This window comes from Hemiscyllium ocellatum, chromosome 32 (genome assembly GCF_020745735.1).
Source record: "Hemiscyllium ocellatum isolate sHemOce1 chromosome 32, sHemOce1.pat.X.cur, whole genome shotgun sequence".
Classification (NCBI taxonomy): domain Eukaryota; kingdom Metazoa; phylum Chordata; class Chondrichthyes; order Orectolobiformes; family Hemiscylliidae; genus Hemiscyllium; species Hemiscyllium ocellatum.
Window position 1 is genome coordinate 35,317,166 of NC_083432.1, and position 17,755 is coordinate 35,334,920.

The window sequence follows — 17,755 nt, forward strand, 5'->3', positions numbered from 1 at the left end:
ATGAAGTAAGGAATAAAACCAAGTGAAGATGAACGTTCATGCTACGTATTGTATATTTTCAGAAGCAGATTAATGACCCACTGTATCCCAGGCAGATCACATATGGGTCGTTCTGCTGTAACACATGTTTTGTTAACACCAATTCGCAGAAACACAATTGACAAAATGGGGACACTGTTTCTAAAGCATAAACATTTAAATCATGGGTTAGCTGTAACACAATTACATCGCCAACACTTTAAGTGCTGTTTCTAAAGCGTGATTTTTCTATAATGTGGGATGGCACAAGAACGGAACTATCACGTTATAGAAGCACTACCAGTATGATTTGCTTGTTGATTTCATCAAGACAGACACACTAGTTTGCTTCTAGGCTATAAAACATTTTTAAAATTAACCTCCCAATTGAATATTTGTGATATAAAAATAATCCTTGATAATGTAAAAAGCCTTCTCTCCACAGCTACATTTTCTCCCTTTAAAAATCAGATTCGGGGAGATCCAAGATGGTGGCAACTCAGTAGGTCTGAGTCTGTAGTGCTCTGCCTAAGACTCGGGCAAAGTGGGGCGCCCATCCTCACCTCACCTTTTAAATCATTCAGGATAGCTTTTGCCCAGCATACTTCATCATTTCACATCAAACTTGAACAGTTTGGTGCCTTTTTAAAAATGACTTAAGGGCAAAAACTCCCGCAGCTCGCAACAGGCAGGGACCCCTCCCCCACACCCTCCCACAGCACCAGGGACGTCCACGGCCACTTCGGGGGGGACTTACCTGCAGAGGTGAGCCTGATCTCCAAGATCGTCAAATTCCAGGAGAAGATTGACGCATTTATCGAAGAGGCCCAGTCCAGGTGGGAGTCGATCTCTCGGTCACGCTGCAGAAGCATGACCGAGAGATTGAAAAACTCAAGCATGTCGGAAGGGTGGAGTAATGGGCCGCGGCCTGGGAGACTGCTGCCGAGTCATCCAGGCTCTGGAGCGGCGAGTCCAGACACTGGAGGAGCACATCGACGGCCTAGAGTTGGAAAAATATTCGGTTGCTGTGCCTTCCCGAACGGGAAGAGGAAGGCTAGCTTGTGGGTTTCTTGGAGTGATGTCTCCCACAATTATTGATGTTGGAGTCGGAGCTGGGCCGGGTGCGGCTGGAGCGGGCCCACCGGGTTGCTGAGCACAGGCTCGGGTCACTGCGCATAGGCCCGGGTCGGACCAAAGCCCCCAGCCCGGTTCTAGTTTGACTTCAATGTTATAAAGCAAAACAAGTGCTTCTAAAGTCCTCCAGAGTGCTGGGGAAGGATCCCCAGGCCATGATGTACAAAGGTTCCAAGATAATTCTATTTCAGGACTTCTCTCCAGTAATGGTCAGCAAGAGGAGGGCATTCGATGAGGTGAAGAAGCGTCTGAGAGACGTAAATATTAGATACTCCATGTGATATCCGGCAACGCTGCGCTTCAGCTGTGGAGGATCCATATATTACTTTGAATCACGGGAGAAATTAAAAGAATTCTTGGACTCTCTCAAATAGACTGCGGGACGTGAACTGTATGGATAACGATTTTATTTTGCCCCCCCACTTTGTTTACCCTTCTTTCTTTCTCCATCTCTCTTTTACTCATCTTTCCCTGGGGGGGGGGCTTGTTCTTTACTCTTTCTTTGGTCTCCTTTTTTTATAGCTCGTGCGGTTTATTTGATTTGTGGGGGAGTTATTTCCTGAAGCGGGGTTTTCTTTTTTCTTCTTATTTAGTTGCCTAATACTTGCTGGGATTGTAATTTTGTAACTTCATATATTTCTATTTTGTATTGTTTTTATTAAACGTATCCAGGTGTTGGTGTGGGGGGAGGGGTGGGTCACTCACGTTTAACTCCTGTTTTATAAGACACTTGAGTTTATTTACTCCATTTTGTAATGCCTGGGCCGAGGGCAGGGCCCGAGCTGGGAAAGGTTATGATGGGGTTATTGGTAGGTATTTATGCTCCCTGGGAGCAAGGGGGAAAGTCTCCTTTCAAATATGTTTTGCATTATTTTTATTTAGGAGCAGTTCTTAATTGTGTTGATTTAAATGTTGTAAAGAGTTTTTTTTTATTTGTGAATTTTCTATGGTCTGTATTCAATGTCTTTTGGGTGGGGTTCTTCCTCCTGGTGGGTCTCGGGCTTGCCTGGACAATAATGGCTAGCCATTCACTTATGTGGTGCACTTGGAATGTCAAGGGGAGTCATTCGTCAAAAGGAAAAAGATATTATCAAGTCTTAAAAAAGAGAGGGTTGATGTAGCTCCCTTACAGGAGACACATCTATTTGATAAAGAACACTCAAAGCTACAACAGGGTGGGATTAGTCAGGCGTTCTTTTCATCTTTCAGCTCAAAAAGTACTGGAGTAACCATTCTTATTCGGAAGAATCTTCCTTTCCAAATGTTAAGCCAGATAAAAGATGAGTCTGGACGATGTATATTGATCAAAGCCCTAATACATAGAGAGGAATATGGAATTTTGAATCTTTATTGCCCCCTGGCACATCCTTTTAAATTTGTAACAGAAGCGTTCTCTAAGTTAATGGCTTTCGGGTTCCGCCATACAATTATAGGGGGAGATTTTAACTGTATTATTGACCCAGAGACGGATAGGATACTGAGGAGCACTATGGGTATATCTCTGTGAACTAGACAACTGCCGAATCTGTACAAGGAGCTAGGACTAGTAGATGTGTGGAGATGTCTTCATCCCCAGGGTAGAGACTTCATTTTGTACTCTAACCCACACAGGTGCCGTGCCAGAATTGATATGTTTTTTGCCCCCTCAACCATTTTGAATTCAATACTGTCTTGTAAAAATAGGTAATGTAACAATTTCTGATTATGCCACACTATATATGGAAGTCAAGGCTAGAGATGATGAGATAGGCCCCCGACATTGGCGTATGGATCCTTACTTATTGAAAGATAGCAAATTTATAAAGTATTTTTCGCAGGAATTCAAAACCTTCTGGGATATTAACTCAGGTACAGCCAGTAGCCCATCGATGATATGGGAGACCGCTAAGGCATATATGCAAGGCTTGGTCATCTCATATTCTGCGACCCCGAAAAGACAAAAGGGAGAGCAACAGTGCCTGCTCGAGGCTCACTTGAAGGCAGCTGAAATTGCGTATGTTGACAGGCCCTCTATTAGTAAACTACAACAGATCACAGCCCTTACAGCAGCCTAGAATACTGCACTTACCCAAACAGCAAAAAGGGAAATATTATTCGCAAAGCAAGGATTATTTGATTATGGCGACAAGCCTGGCAGATATCTAGTGTACCTTGCTAGAAAGAAAAAGGCTCCCCAAGCCATTACATCCATTAGAGAAAGTGCTGGTACCCTGACTTGTGATTGTAAAAAGATCAATACAGCCTTTAGAAAGGTCTATTTGAATTGTATAAGTTGCAGGACTGTGAGGAAAGGACTGGGAAGGTGGAGTCCTTCTTTAAAGATTTGGCCTTCTGGGCCTAACCTCGGAGCAGGTGTCGATCTTGAATGCCCCCTTGAGAACCCAGGAAGTACAGGACGCGGTTAGGCAGCTTCAGAGTGGCAAAGCGCCTGGGCCAGATGGATTCCAAGTTGAGTTCTATAAAGAATTTATAGGGGAACTGGCTGGGCCACTCAGAAATACGTACAATTACTCACACAGTCAGGGCTGCCTCCCGCCTTCGTTGAGAGAAGCAAATATTTCTCTCATTCTTAAGAAAGGAAAGTCCCCTGAGGATTGCTCTTCATATAAACCCATATCCTTGTTAAATGTGGATTTTAAAAGTCTTTAAAAAATGTTAGCATTAAGACTGGAGAGGGTTTTACCATTCATTATAAAAAGAGGACCACACGGGGTTTATAAAGGGTCACAGGTCAACTAATAACATTAGAAAGGTCTTAAATATGATACAAGCCTGTCAACAGGGAACAGAAGTGGGTTTCGTTGTCTCCCTAAATACAGAGAAAGCATTTGATTGGGTAGAATGGCCATATCTTTTTTATACGCTGGAAAGGTTCGGTGTTGGAGAGGTCTTTACTAAATGGGTTTCAGTATTATATAATGATCCCAAAGCAGCGGTGATCACCAATGGTTTAAGTTCGGATAGCTTTAGCGTTGGCCGGGGCTGTCATTAGGTATGTCCTCTTTCACCATTACTATATATTGCTAGTGATTGAACCACTACCGGAGGTTTTACGAACTGACCCTAATATAATGTCTCCAAGGGTTGGATCGGGCAAGCACAAAATCACTCTCTATGTGGATGATGGGTCCACCTTTTCTTAAGTGAACCTTTGACATCCATGCCCCACTTAATTCAAGTGATCAATCTATTCGGTATGTTGTCTGGTTACAAAACCAATTTTATGAAATCGGAGGTCATGCCGGTGGGAGGTCTTGCCAGTACCAGACGGATCTTGCTTTCCCTTTCGGTGGTCACTAGAAGGTTTTCTGTACTTAGGTATTTTTATCACTCCAGTAAGTGGTCAGCTTTATGAAGCCAATTATGTTCACTAATTAGAGAAAATAAGGCAGGACCTTCAATGCTAGGGAGATCTCCCAATATCCTGGCTCGGCAGAGTAGCCTTAGTTAAGATAAATATCCTACCTTGTCTTCTATATTCAATGAGAATGCCCCCCTTGATGCTGCCAAGACAGGCATTGCGTAAGCTTTATGGCTGGCTCGGCTTTTTAATTTGGAATCATAGATGGCCCCTTATCAAATTAGAAAAGCTGCAGTTCCCACAAACAAGGGGAGGACTGGACTTTCCAGATTTCAGGTGGCACCAGTTGAGCTCCTTATTATCTTATGGACCTGATTGGCTCTCTGGTTAGGTATTGAGACCTCCCAAACAAAATGTCTCCTCATCAATCTTTTATTTATGGACAAGATGAGAGTTATTACGGACCATTGTAAAACCCTATTGTACTAAATACAATTAAAACCTGGAGGACAATGCGGCAAGATGAGGGTAACCTGCAAAAAACCTCCCCTTATACCCCCATAGTGGGAGCATCAGGATTTCAGCCAGGGCTGACGGATGCTACATTTAAAACATGGGAGTCCAGAGGTAATCTCCTGCTTTGGAGACCTGTTTGATGGGGAGGTTATGATGTTCTTTGAGCAGCTGCACCAGAAGTTTGGACTGCCTACCAAGGACCTCTTTCAGTATTTTCAAATACGAGACTTTATACAAAAGAAGACCACATTGATAGTCAATCCGTACAAATCGAATAGGGAAAGGAGAGTGCTATGGCTGGTGGGGCCATCCTTGGTCAGTACTCTTTATCATTCACTAGACAATAAGATCTCGAAGGACATGGAATGATTATATAAAATCTGGAATCAAGAATTAGAGATGGAAATCTCTTTAGAAATGTTGGAGGACGTCTGGGAAAATGCCAGAAAGATCTCTATTTGTAATAGAGATCAGGCTATTCAATTAAAGCTACTTCACAGGGCTCATATGGCACCTGAACGACTCGCAAAATTAAAGGCAAGAGCATCCCCAATGTGTCCTAAATTTAAAACAGAAGTTGGCACTCTCACTTATTGTCAATGGACATGCCATAAGATCCACAGGTATTGGGATAGAGCAGCAAATGCCTTGATAGAGACTTTGGGTATGGAGATTGGATCGGATCCAACGTCCCTACCTTCGGACTCTCCAAATTTTCCCTCCCTGAATGTATACCGGAGGAAATTATTTATTATCCTCTCCTTTTGTGCGAGGAAAAATATTTTAGTGAATTGGGTATCCGAAAGACTGCCAGGACTTTCAAACTGGCACAGGATAGTCATGGAATATATCCCCCTTGACTTCCTCACAAATATGGTGCACCAAAAAACGGAATTATTTTATAAAACATGGCAGCCCTTTTTGAACTATATTGACCTAGATATTTCAGCCATATTTTCCAGGGCTTTTGTTCAGCTGTGGTAATGGTTCTGGCTGGTTCAGGGGCCCCCGGGAGGAGGAATCTGGTATAAATATGGGTTCTGGTATGATTGATGTAAATCTATTTTGAGTATGTATCTAGTTATTTAATTATTTTATTGTTGACTGTTAGTAGTGTATGATATCCTATTTTATGTTTTAGTTGTTTGTAGAATAGATTAGTAGTCATATTTTTTCTTTTATTTATTTAATTTTATATTCATGCTGTTATCATATTGTAAAGTGGAATACACTTGTTTATATTATTTTTGTAATTTTGTAAAAAAATCTTTAAAATTTTCTTTTTACAATAAAAATACCTATAAAAGAACCAGATTCATCTTCTTGCTTAAACAAATATACCCATGAGCTCTCTTCCCTTGCAATCTGTGCCCCTTCACCTTACTTCCCTGTGAATCTATGGCCCGATCATTAATTGCTAATTCCACTCCTAATGTGTCCTAAATGTAAAAAGGAAGTTGGCACTCTCACGCATTGTCTATGGACGTGCCATATGATCTGTAGGTATTGGGATAGAGCAGCGAATGTCAATCTGTCCCACAATTCCACATTTGAATTCTTCCACTACCACAACAACAGAAGAAAGTCACAACGCAATGGCGTTATCTGTCTTCCTTGCCCTTTCACTGACATTGATACACATAAGAAAGAGCCAAGGTTAAGTTCCTAAGGCACTCTGGAGGGAATGGCAAAATCCTGGAATTCCTCTCTTAACAGCACCATGAGTCTTCCTACACTTCAAAGACTGTAGCCCTTCAAGATGGCAGCTCAACACCATCTCTCGGGCAATCGGAGAAGGACAATAAATGCCAGCCAGTCAGTGATGCCTACATCCCAGGAAGGAATAGAGAACATGGTAAATCAGATATGATCCAGGGCACAGAAGGTCTAAACTGCTTTTGTGAACTTGGAACATATATTGAATTCCATATTACAAACATTCAGCTCGGACTATTTTGATTTCCTACCTATCGTGCACTGTGAAATTCTTATCCAAAATCTCTCTTGTTATCCATTCAGTGGTACTGCCCTCACCTGGTCCCATTCTTACCTGCTTGATCATAATCATACTGTCCCCAGCAACGACCTATCTTCCCAAGCCCCCTGCCATTACCTCCAGAGTGCCTCAGGAACCTAAGCTTGGCTCTTGCTTATGCGTCATTCATGCCGCTGCCCAGTTACATCGCATAAAATTAATCTCACAATTCAATATTCGTAACATAAAAGTTAATCCTAGTTCTCATTATCTGTTTAATTGAAGCCATTATAACCAACCTTTATTATTTTCAAACTACCCAGTGTTCTGGGCTGTTTGCCATTATGCCAGCCTTGTACTTTGCTTTTATAAGGGGGTTATTGATAAAATTACTAGATGGAATATTGGTGGTTACATGTGTTAGGATTCATAGCATAATGTAAAGACAATGAAAGATCCTCTAAATTGCTAACATAAAGTTGCTCTTTAAGTCATTTTTAGCCTCTGGTAAAGGTCATACTTGCCAAGTAAACTGTGCCGTATAACTGACTGGGTGTGACTCCACATGACCTTTAGAGACTCAGGCTTTGTGCCCCTGGCCTGCTCTATCAAGTCTCAGATTTTCCCCCAGTATCCTGATTCTGTGGCAACCTCGCACATAGAGCCCTAGGTGTGTACAGCATGGAAACAGACCTTTCAGTCCAATTCATCCATACCAACCACATATCCTAAATAGCTCTACTTCCATTTGCCAGTATTTGGCCCATATCCCTCTAAACTCTTCCTTTTTACGTACCCAATTAGATTCTCTACAGTGTGGAAACAGGCCCTTCGGCCCGACAAGTCTACACCGACCCTCCAAAGAGTCACCCACCCAGACCCATTTCCCTCTAACACTATGGGCAATTTAGCATGGCCAATTCACTTAACCTGCACATCTTTGGACTGTGGGAGGAAACCCACGCTGACACAGGGAGACTGTGCAAACTCCACACAGACAGTCACAGACTGGAATTGAACCTGGGACCCTGGTGCTGTGAGGCAGCAGTGCTAACCACTGAGCCACCGTGCCACCCCATCCAGATGTCTTGTAATTGAACTGGCCCACAGGAGATAGTGAGGACTGCAGATGCTGGAGAGGTCCGAATTGATAAAGTACGGCACTGGAGAAAGCACAGCAGGTAAGACAGCATCTGATCAGCGAGGGAGTTGACATTTCGGGCATAACTCTTCATCAGGATTGGGGAGGAGGAAAGGGGGCTGAGAAATAAATGGGGTGCTGTTACTGGGGGAAAAGAAGGTGGGATTGCGATAGGTCGGCAAAAGTAGGAGGTGATTATGATAAGTCAGTGCGAAGTGTGGTGTGGATAGTTGGGAAGCAAGATGGACATGTAGGTCAGGTCAAGAGGGTGGATCTGAGTCAGAGGTTTGGATCTGGGATGAGGTGGGATTTGGAAAGATTTGGAAACTGGTGAATTCAATGTTTATGGCGTGTGGTTGAAGCAGAAGATGCGGTGTTCCTCCTCCAGTTTGCGGGTGGCCTTGTTTAGGCTGTAGAGGAGGCCCACAACAGGCATGTCATCGGGGGAATGGAAAGGGGGAGTTGAAATGGATGGCCACAGCAAGGTGGGGTTGGTTGAGGCATACCGACCAGAGATGTTCCCTCAACTGTTCTGCAAGTTTGTGTTTGGTCTATCCCATGTAGAGGAGACCACATCAGGAGCAACGGATGTTGTAAATGAGGTTCAAGAATATGCAAGTAAATCTCTGCTGGATTTGGAATAATCCTTTGGGGCTTTGGACAGAGGTGAGGGGAGAAGTGTGGGCCCAGGTTTTGCATTTCTTGTGGTGGCAGGGGAAGGTGCCGGGTGTGGAGAGCAGGGTTAGTGGGGAGTGTGGACCTAATGAGGGAGTAGCAGTTGGAATGGTCTCTACGGAATGCAGATAAGGGTGAGGAGGGAAATATATTTTTGGTGGTGGAGTCTGACTGTAGGTGGTGAAAATGGTGGAGAATGATACACTTGATTTGGAGGTTGGGGTGGAATGTGACGACTGGCGATTTCTATCCTTGTTATGGCTGGGGAGAGTGGGGTTCGAGGGCAGGGGGGTGGGAAATGGAAGAGATGCGATTGAGGGCACTGTTGATAACGGGATGAGAAATTACGGTCCTGTTAGTAGGAAGACATCTGGGAATCATGGAGTGGAATCACTCATCCTGGGAACTGATAATAGCAGAGGCAGAGGAATTGCGTTTTTACAGGAGTGGGGGGTGGGGGGGGGGGGGGGGTAGGAGGAGGTGTAGTCAAGGTAGCTGTGGGAGTTGGTGGGTTTGAAATAGATGTCAGTGTTAGGTCGGTCACCAGAGATGGAGACGGAGAGGTCGAGGAAGTGAAGGGAGATGTCGGGAATCGTTCAGGTGAATTTGTAGTCGGGATGGAAGGTGTTGGTGCAGTGGATGAACTGTTCACGTTCCTAGTGTACCAGCCTCCACCACTTCCTCTGGCAGCTCATTCCATTTACTAACCATCCTCTCCGTGAAAACATTCCCCTAAGGTCCCTTTTAAATCTTTCCCCTCTCACCTCAAACCTATGCCCTCTGCTTTTGAACTTCCCAACCCTAGAAAAAGACCTTGTCTATTCACCCTATCCACGCCCCTCATGATTTTATAAACCTCTATAAGGTCACCCTTCAGCCTCCAGTGCTCCAGGGAAAATAGCCTCAACCTATTCAGCCTCTCCCTATATTTAAAACTTTCCAACCCTGGCAACATCCTTGTAAATCTTTTCTGAACACTTCCAAGTTTCACAACACCTTTCCTATACCAGGGAGACCAGAACTGCATGCAGTAATCCAAAAGTGGCCTAACCAATGTCCTGTATTGTCGCAACATGACCTTCCAACTCCTATACTCAATGTACTGACCAATAAAGGCAAGCATACCAAATGTCTTCTTCACATCTTTCAGACTTTCCCTGTCAGTAGTGCAAGATGTTGGAAAAGTCTGAATCAGCACCAACCCCATTACCTACAATCAACAGGTTATTCAATAATAGTGTCCTTATTGTGATTTGAAGTTCTGAAAAATATTTTAATAAGATCATTGGGCATCAGTGGTTAGGCCATTACTGTCTATTTCTAGCTGCTGTTGAGAAAGTTGAATTTGCAACTTCATTCGAATTGTCTGATCACTAAATTGAAACTGATGATAAAAATCTTGTTTATTAAAATTGGTGAGATAGCTTAGATTAGTGCCCTTGGGTCCTGGTCTCTCCTACAGGTGGGAACATTTTCTCCATGTCTACTCTATCCAGGCTTCTCTGTGTTCTGAAAATTTCAATGAGAACCCATTCATCCTTCTAAACTCCACAAAGTACAGACCCAGAGTCCTCAATCGCTCCTCATATGCCAAGTCTTCTATTTGCGGGATCATTCTCGTAAAACCTCCTTTGGACCCCCCAACCCACCTCCAAAGCCAGCACGTCCTTCCTTAGATATGAGGCCCAAAACTGCTGACAATATGTCAAATGTAGTCTAACCAGAGACATATACAGCCTCAAGCAGTTCATCTCTCTTCTTTGATTCTAGGCCTCTTGAAATGAATGTTAACATTGCTTTTAGCTTCCTAACTGAACCTGCAGGGTGGTATGACCACGATCAGCAATACACACAAACCCTTTCTCTTGTGGATGGCAATCTATATATTCAGGTTTAGCTCACTATGGTTTTGTTCCTGTCACTGATCGCTCTTTTCTGGAATGTGCTGCTTTACCTTCTGCCTCTTCAAAGGTAATGAGCGCAGACGTTGCCGATTCTGGTGGGAACAGGATATCAATGATCTCGCCTCCTCCATTCTTGGACCGTAAAAAATGTATCATGAGTTTATCTTCAAGAGTCTGTTTTGAGATACCCGTGGGTAGATCAGATACTTGAATGGTTCTATTCATTGTAAACTGCAAAGAAATCATTTTGTTAAAACCTAACATGAACTCCGCGATTCTCTGCATGACAACAGTGGGTACATTTTGCAAGAACTGCAAACTTTGTTTTAGCCAGCACCTTATGGACCTACACTCGATAAACCAGCAACAATTATTTCCCTGAAATACCAGCAGTTTGCTGTATTATTATGATCTTGGCGATGTCCATGTAGTTGGGAATATGAGTGAGAAGGCTCTCTACCAGTAAGGTTTATTTAAGGAAAAGTTACATTATTATCTAAGTGACTTGTGCTGTAAATAATGTATAATAGTAACCCCCCCCCCAAACACCGTATTATGTTTCTATTACTTACTGTGCTTTTTTTTACATTATAAGTTCCCTCAGCCTTTCTTCATAAGACCTTCCCTCCATCTCAGGCAACATCCTAGTAAATCACCTCTGAACCCTTTCCAAAGCTTCCACATCCTTCCTATAATGCGGTGACCAGAACTGTACCCAATACTCCAAATGTGGCTGCTCCAGAATTTTGTACAGCTGCAGTATGATCTCGTGGCTCCAAAACTCAACTCCTCTACTATTATCGTCCCGTTTCCTCCTCCCTCAGTTGAAGCAAAACGCTCAGACACAGTATATTTTTACCTCCTTTATCTTTATTCAAGGCCCTGGAGGGAGAGAGAACGCTCCCCCATGTGCACAGGAACATGAGTTCATGGTCTACCCTGGAAGAGCAGTTTTTCAATGGTATATACAGTCATTTTAAAGGGAGGATTATCCAGATAAGGCAACATACATATTGATTGGGTGACCATTACAATCAGCGAGTGTCAATAGTAAAGATTAAGCCATCTGCTGTTACACAATGAATAAGTGGCTTCACATAATGAATTCTTTTCACCTTGTTAAACTGACCTTACATAATGAATGCCTCCAATATTGTTAAGTGGCTCGACATAATGAACTCATTATCCTTGCCTCCAGCACCCCATTGTTAACTGCAAGTTCTTATCTGATCCGAGTCATGCTCAGCTGAACCCCTTGTTTCACAAAACTTGAACTTAACTCTTACCCTGCCTGCTTATACCCTATACACATTCTCACTACCAATAAAAGCTAAAACACTGTATGCCCTTTTAATAACCCTATCAACCTGGGTGGCAACTTTCAGGGATCTACGTACTTGGACACCGAGATCTACACTGCCAAGAATCTTACCATTAGCCCAGTACTCTGCATTCCTGTTATTCCTTACAAAGTGAATCACTTCACACTTTTCCACATTAAACTCCATTTCCACCTCTCAGCCCAGCTCTGCAGCTTATCTATGTCCCCCTGTAACCTGCAACATCCTTCAGCATTATTCAGCAAAACTCTGCCGACCCTAGTGTTTTCTGCAAATTTACTAACCCATCCTTCTACGCCCTTACCTAGGTCATTTATAAAAATGACAATTAGCAGTGGCCCCAAAACGATCCTTGCAGTACACCACTAGTAAATGAACTCCAGGATGAACATTTCCCATCAACCACCACCCTCGGTCTTCTTTCAGCTAGCCAATTTCTGATTCAAACCACCAAATCAGCCTCAATCCCATGCCTCAATATTTTGTGCAATAGCTGACTGTGAAGAACCTTTTCAAATGCCTTACTGAAATCCACTTACACCACATCAATCACTTTTCCCTCATCCACCTGTTTGGTTACCTTCTCAAAGAACTCAGTAAGGTTTGTGACATACTACCTCCCCTTCACAAAACTGTGTTGACTATCCCTAACCAACTTATTCCTTTCTAGATGATTATAAATCCTATCTCTTATAACCTTTTCCAACACTTTACACAAAACCAAAGTAAGGCTGCCTGGTCTATAATTACCAGGGTTGTCTCTACTCCCCTTCTGGAACAAGGGGACAACATTTGCTATCCTCTAGTCTTCTGGCACTATACCTGTAGACAGTGACAACATAAAGATCAAAGCCAAAGGCTCTGCAATCTCCTCCCTGGCTTCCCAGAGAATCCTAGGATAAATCCCACCTGGCCCAGGGGACTTATCTATTTTCACACTTTCCAAATCGCTAACACCTCCTCCTCGTGAACCTGAATCCTGTCTAACCTAGTAGCTTGTATCTCACTATTCTCCTCAATATCATTGTCTTTTTCCAGTGTGAATATTGACAAAAAATATTCATTTAGCGTTTCCCCTATCTCCTTTGCCTCTGCGCACAACTTCCCACAACTATCCTTGATTGGATATCTTCCTCTAGACATTGTTTTATTCCTGATATACCTATAGAAAGCTTTAGGGTTTTCCTTGATCCTATCTGCCAACGACTTCTTATGTCCTCTCCTAGCTCTTCTTAACTGTCTCTTTAGGTCTTTCCTGGATAACTTGTAACTCTCAAGTGCCCTAACTGAGCCATCACATCTCATCCTAACATAAGCGTTCTTCTTCCTTTTGACAGAGAGATTCAACTTCTTTAGTAAACCATGGCTCTCTCACTCGACCACTTCCTCCCTGCCAGACAGATACATACTTATCAAGGACACGCAGTAGCTTTCCTTGAATAAGCTCCATGTTTCAATTGTGCCCATCCCCTGCAGTTTCCTTCTCCATCCTATGCATCCTAAATCTTGCCTAATTGCATAATAATTGCCTTTCCCCTAGCAATAACTCTTGCCCTGCGGTACATACCTGTCTCATTCCATCACTAAAGTAAATATAATCAAATTGTGGTCACTATCACCAAAGTGCTCACCTACCTCCAAATCTAACACCTGGCTGAGTTCATTACCCAGTACCAAATCAAATGTGGCCTTGCCCCTTGATGGCTTGTCTACATACAGGAAACCATCTTGCACACATTGGACAAAAACTGACCCAACTAAAGTGCTTCAACTATAGTAGTTCCAGTTAGTAATTGGAAAGTCCCCCATAAGAACTACCCCATTACTCTTGCTCCTATCCAGAATTATCTTTGCCATCCTTTCCTCTACATCTCTGGAACGACTTGGAGGCTTATAGAAAACTCCCAACAGAGTGTCCTCTCCTCTCCTCGCCTGTTTCTAAGCTCAGGCCATATACTACTTCAGTAGACGAGTCCTCAAAAGTCCTTTGTGCAACTGTAATACTGTCCGTGGCTAACAATGCCACACCTGCCCCTCTTTTACCATCTTCTCTGTTCATATGAAACATCTAAATCCCAAAATGTGGTACATCAATGCTACATCATTAAATGTGCTGCATCAATGGAAAATTTCTGTCTTTTGTGCAACACAGACTATGAGTTTTATCAAGTAGGAGATGGTCAGTGGGTTGGCTCTGATATTTATGTAATTGTCATGATGATGAAATTAATTAGTGTTACTTTTGGGAAGAGGTTTAGAGGATCAGAATGTTCTTTATTTATCAGTTGATTTACACTGAGGAACACTACATACCATTCACCTCCTAAGCACTGCCAGTATGATATTACGTATTAAATGATCATAAAAATTAAGAGTTTAATATGACTAATTGAAGCACAGGGTCCTTTGGAATATAACTACATAAGAGATGGCAAGTCTCCGGTATTCAGAATGCAGAGGAGGTTTACCAGGATGTTACTACAGATGAGGGACTTCAGTTATGAGGTAAATTTGGAAAAGTTAGTAAAGTTCTTCTTGAGATAGGAAAGGTTAAGATGTTAAAAACATAAACTTGCAGAATAAGAGGTTTTGATTAAGTAGAAAAAAGATTATTCTCTCTGGTGAGTGAGTCAATAGACAGGAGTTAAAACTTTAAAATCAAAGGCGAAAGATCTAGTGGAGAGAAGAGAATAGTTTTCACTCAAGAATTGCACTGATCCAGAATGTGCTGCGTGAAATGAGTATGAAAACTAATTCCATAAATAATTATTGAAGGGATTTGGACTGTCTGTAAAGATGAGTGTTTTAAAGAGTTACAAGGGCATGTGGGACTAAGCATAATATCTCTTTGGGGAATTGGTCTCTTATGGTGAGAGTTTCTTTGATTGCAAATGTTGCTACAATGGTTAATGGTGGCTACAATGACCCCGACATTACAGCTTCTCCTTCCGGTTCTATTCTGGGATGCGAACAAGCCTATTCTATTTGGCAGAACTTGTTCTGACAGGACCCTAAACGTAAAATAAAAACAATGATGAAATATATAGCAGGCAGACCAACAGCTGATGACCAACACAGATAAATGAAGGCTCACTACTGCAAACGACCACCCCTTTTTGATGTGTTCTTTTTCTGGATTATTAATCCAAGCTTTTGGATTGTGTACTGCAACAGGATGCGGACTAAGCTATTGTGTCCATGTCTCTATCTTCCTCTTCGGTAGACATTCTTCCATTGCAAAGTAGTGGGTCCTGAAGTAACCAAACAGTCCGATACTGGATCCACACACCCTGCCAGAGGTGGGGTACGCAGTGTCTGAAGAGGCTGTTCAGTAGGAGGCTTGGGTTTCTACACATTCCTTCAGCTGTTTGTGCCTGGCCTCTACCTGGGCCTGTCGGAGATGCTCAAAATGATTGGCAATCCGTGAGGAAGCTCAGAGCACAGAGGCTGCTTTGGAAATCTTGGCTGACCAAGCACAGTTGATTGACTGTTGTCAGCATCTCGACACTGGGGTCATTGGTCTGAGAAAGGACAGTGATTTTGGAGTGCCAGGGGATTTGGAAGATTTTGCAAAGGCGATTTTCAATGGGATTGACCATGTCTCTGACACATCCAGGAGAGGGGGATAATGCTGTTGCTCTGTACTCCAGCAGCTTGATGCTGGGCTTTAGGTCTCTGTCATCAGCTGCTCTGTTCCATGTAGTGGGGTGGCCAGGTAAGCCAAATATATTTAACCATATTGCTCTCCAGAATTGGTCAAACAGTAAGCCAACAGCTATTGCTGGTTAGAATACAGGTTAATCGTCAATACAAACATCTCACATTACAACATTAAGGGGTGGTATTGTCACTAGTCTATTAATGCAGAGACCCAGATAATGTTCTAGGGAAAGGGGTCAAATTCCAATGGTAGAAGTTGAAATCAAAAGAAAATCTGGAATTAAGTATCTACTTACACCCAGAGGAAAAACCATCTGGTTCACTAATATTCAGGAAACTGGCCTACAAATGACTCCAGACCTACAGTAATGTGGTTATCTCGCAACTGCCCTCTGGGCAATTAGGGGTGGGTCTGGCCAAGTGATGTCTACAATCATAAAAATGTTACATAAAAATCTGCACCCGTTAATAGCACTCTTCCGGAGCAGAATGAACTCACCTGCTGGGTTGAACAGGACTTGGGACCAACGTGGACTCAGAACTGGGATCTTCACTTCCCACTAGCGAGGCCGCACCCGCTTACAGCAGATCCATCTGGAATGGCCGCAGAGAAAAAAAGACTACAATCAATCTCACCATACCGTTTACTGTGCGCCGTTGCTTGTGTGCCAAACTGAAACTACAGCCCATCCCCCTGCCCCCATGGGTGTCTCCACCTCCCCTGGGGAGAAGCCTTTCTCCTGCTGAAGGAAGACCATGGCAGGTTTCCGCCTCTTTCTGCCCCCGGCTGGACCCACTCTGAGGGTGTTCCCACTCCAAACTTCTGCCGAAGTCGGAAAGGCATCAGCTTCGCACCTGCTGTGCTGTTTGTGTGTCAGTCCCCTGGGGTCGGCAACCCAAAACAAAGACACCAACGTAAACGCAACGAGAAATGGAACAAACGAAACTGAAACTCCTTGAGATTCAATGCCCGCTCTCCGCTCACACTGATCGCGAGTGCTCCTCCCCAGCTCAACCTGGCAACCTACAACACACTCGGCTCCCTCAATCCACTGCCATTCTCTGAATGTTCACTCTCTCTTCTTTCCTAACTCAAAACAAACATCACAAATAAGCAGGCAGCGTGCCATCCTTCTCCCTGGCATCACAGGGCATTGAGACCCAACCCAGCTCTGTTATCTTGGGAGTCTTGAGAAAGTTAGAATGAGCCCACAGGAGACTCCTCTCAGCAACACCAGAGAAAAAATAATTGGGACAAAGATTTCATGATTTCAGTTTTTGAACACGTGTGTCTATGAGTCACAAGAATGGGTGGAGTGAAGACTATAAGAGGCTGAGACTGCAGGTTGGAGACCATCTTTTATAGATGGGATATGGGCATCACTGAGTCCTGAAGACCTGAAATATTGATTTTTAGATTACTTACAGTGTGGAAACAGGCCCTCCGGCCCAACAAGCCCACACCGACCCACCGAAGCGCAACCTACCCATACATTTACCCCTCACCTAATACTATGGGCAATTTAACATGGCCAATTCACCTGGCCCGCACATCTTTGGACTGTGGGAGGAAATCGGAGCACCAAGAGGAAACCCACGAAGACACGGGGAGAACGTGCAAACTCCACACAGTCAGTCGCCTGAGGCGGGAATTGAACCCGGGTCTCTGGCGCTGTGAGGCAGCAGTGCTAACCACTGTGCCACCGTGCCGCCCACATTTCTCCACCTCCTGATGCTACCTGGCTTGATGTGTACTTCCAGCTGTCTCCTTGTCTATCTTGGCTTCCAGGAGCTGCAATTTTATTTTGTCTCGACTGCCAGCAACTGGCTGAGTGCCACATTGCAGCAGGTCTCGAGTCACATGGAGCCTGGTAAGGATGGTAGAGTTCCTTTCCTAAAGGACATGAGTGTACATGGGGCTTTTACAATAATCAATGGTAGCTTCATGGTAGCCATTGTCTAGATTAGAGTGGTGCTTGTCCGAAACATCGATTTTCCTGCTCCTTGGATGCTGCCTGACTTGCTGTGCTTTTCCAGCACCACTCTAATCTAGACTCTGGTTTCCAGCATCTGCAGTCCTTGTTTTTACCT

At 43.5% G+C, this 17,755-nt stretch overlaps 1 protein-coding gene across 4 annotated transcripts in view; it reads right to left on the reverse strand.

The window, feature by feature from the left end:
- si:busm1-163l24.3 (uncharacterized) overlaps positions 1 to 16,910 on the reverse strand; it is a 32,691-nt gene extending 15,781 nt beyond the window's left edge. For 2 of the 4 annotated variants that reach the window (XM_060848936.1, XM_060848938.1), the window contains exons 1-3: positions 16,520 to 16,910; positions 16,164 to 16,258; positions 10,715 to 10,895 (exon numbers count right to left, since the gene is read on the reverse strand). In XM_060848936.1, coding sequence (XP_060704919.1) covers positions 10,715 to 10,889 — 175 coding nt within the window. In that variant the 5' untranslated portion in view covers positions 10,890 to 10,895; positions 16,164 to 16,258; positions 16,520 to 16,910. The remainder of the gene's footprint in view (positions 1 to 10,714; positions 10,896 to 16,163; positions 16,259 to 16,519) is intronic. The other 2 variants (XM_060848937.1, XM_060848939.1) reach the window with 2 other exon arrangements.
- Between the last annotated feature and the right edge of the window lie 845 nt (positions 16,911 to 17,755).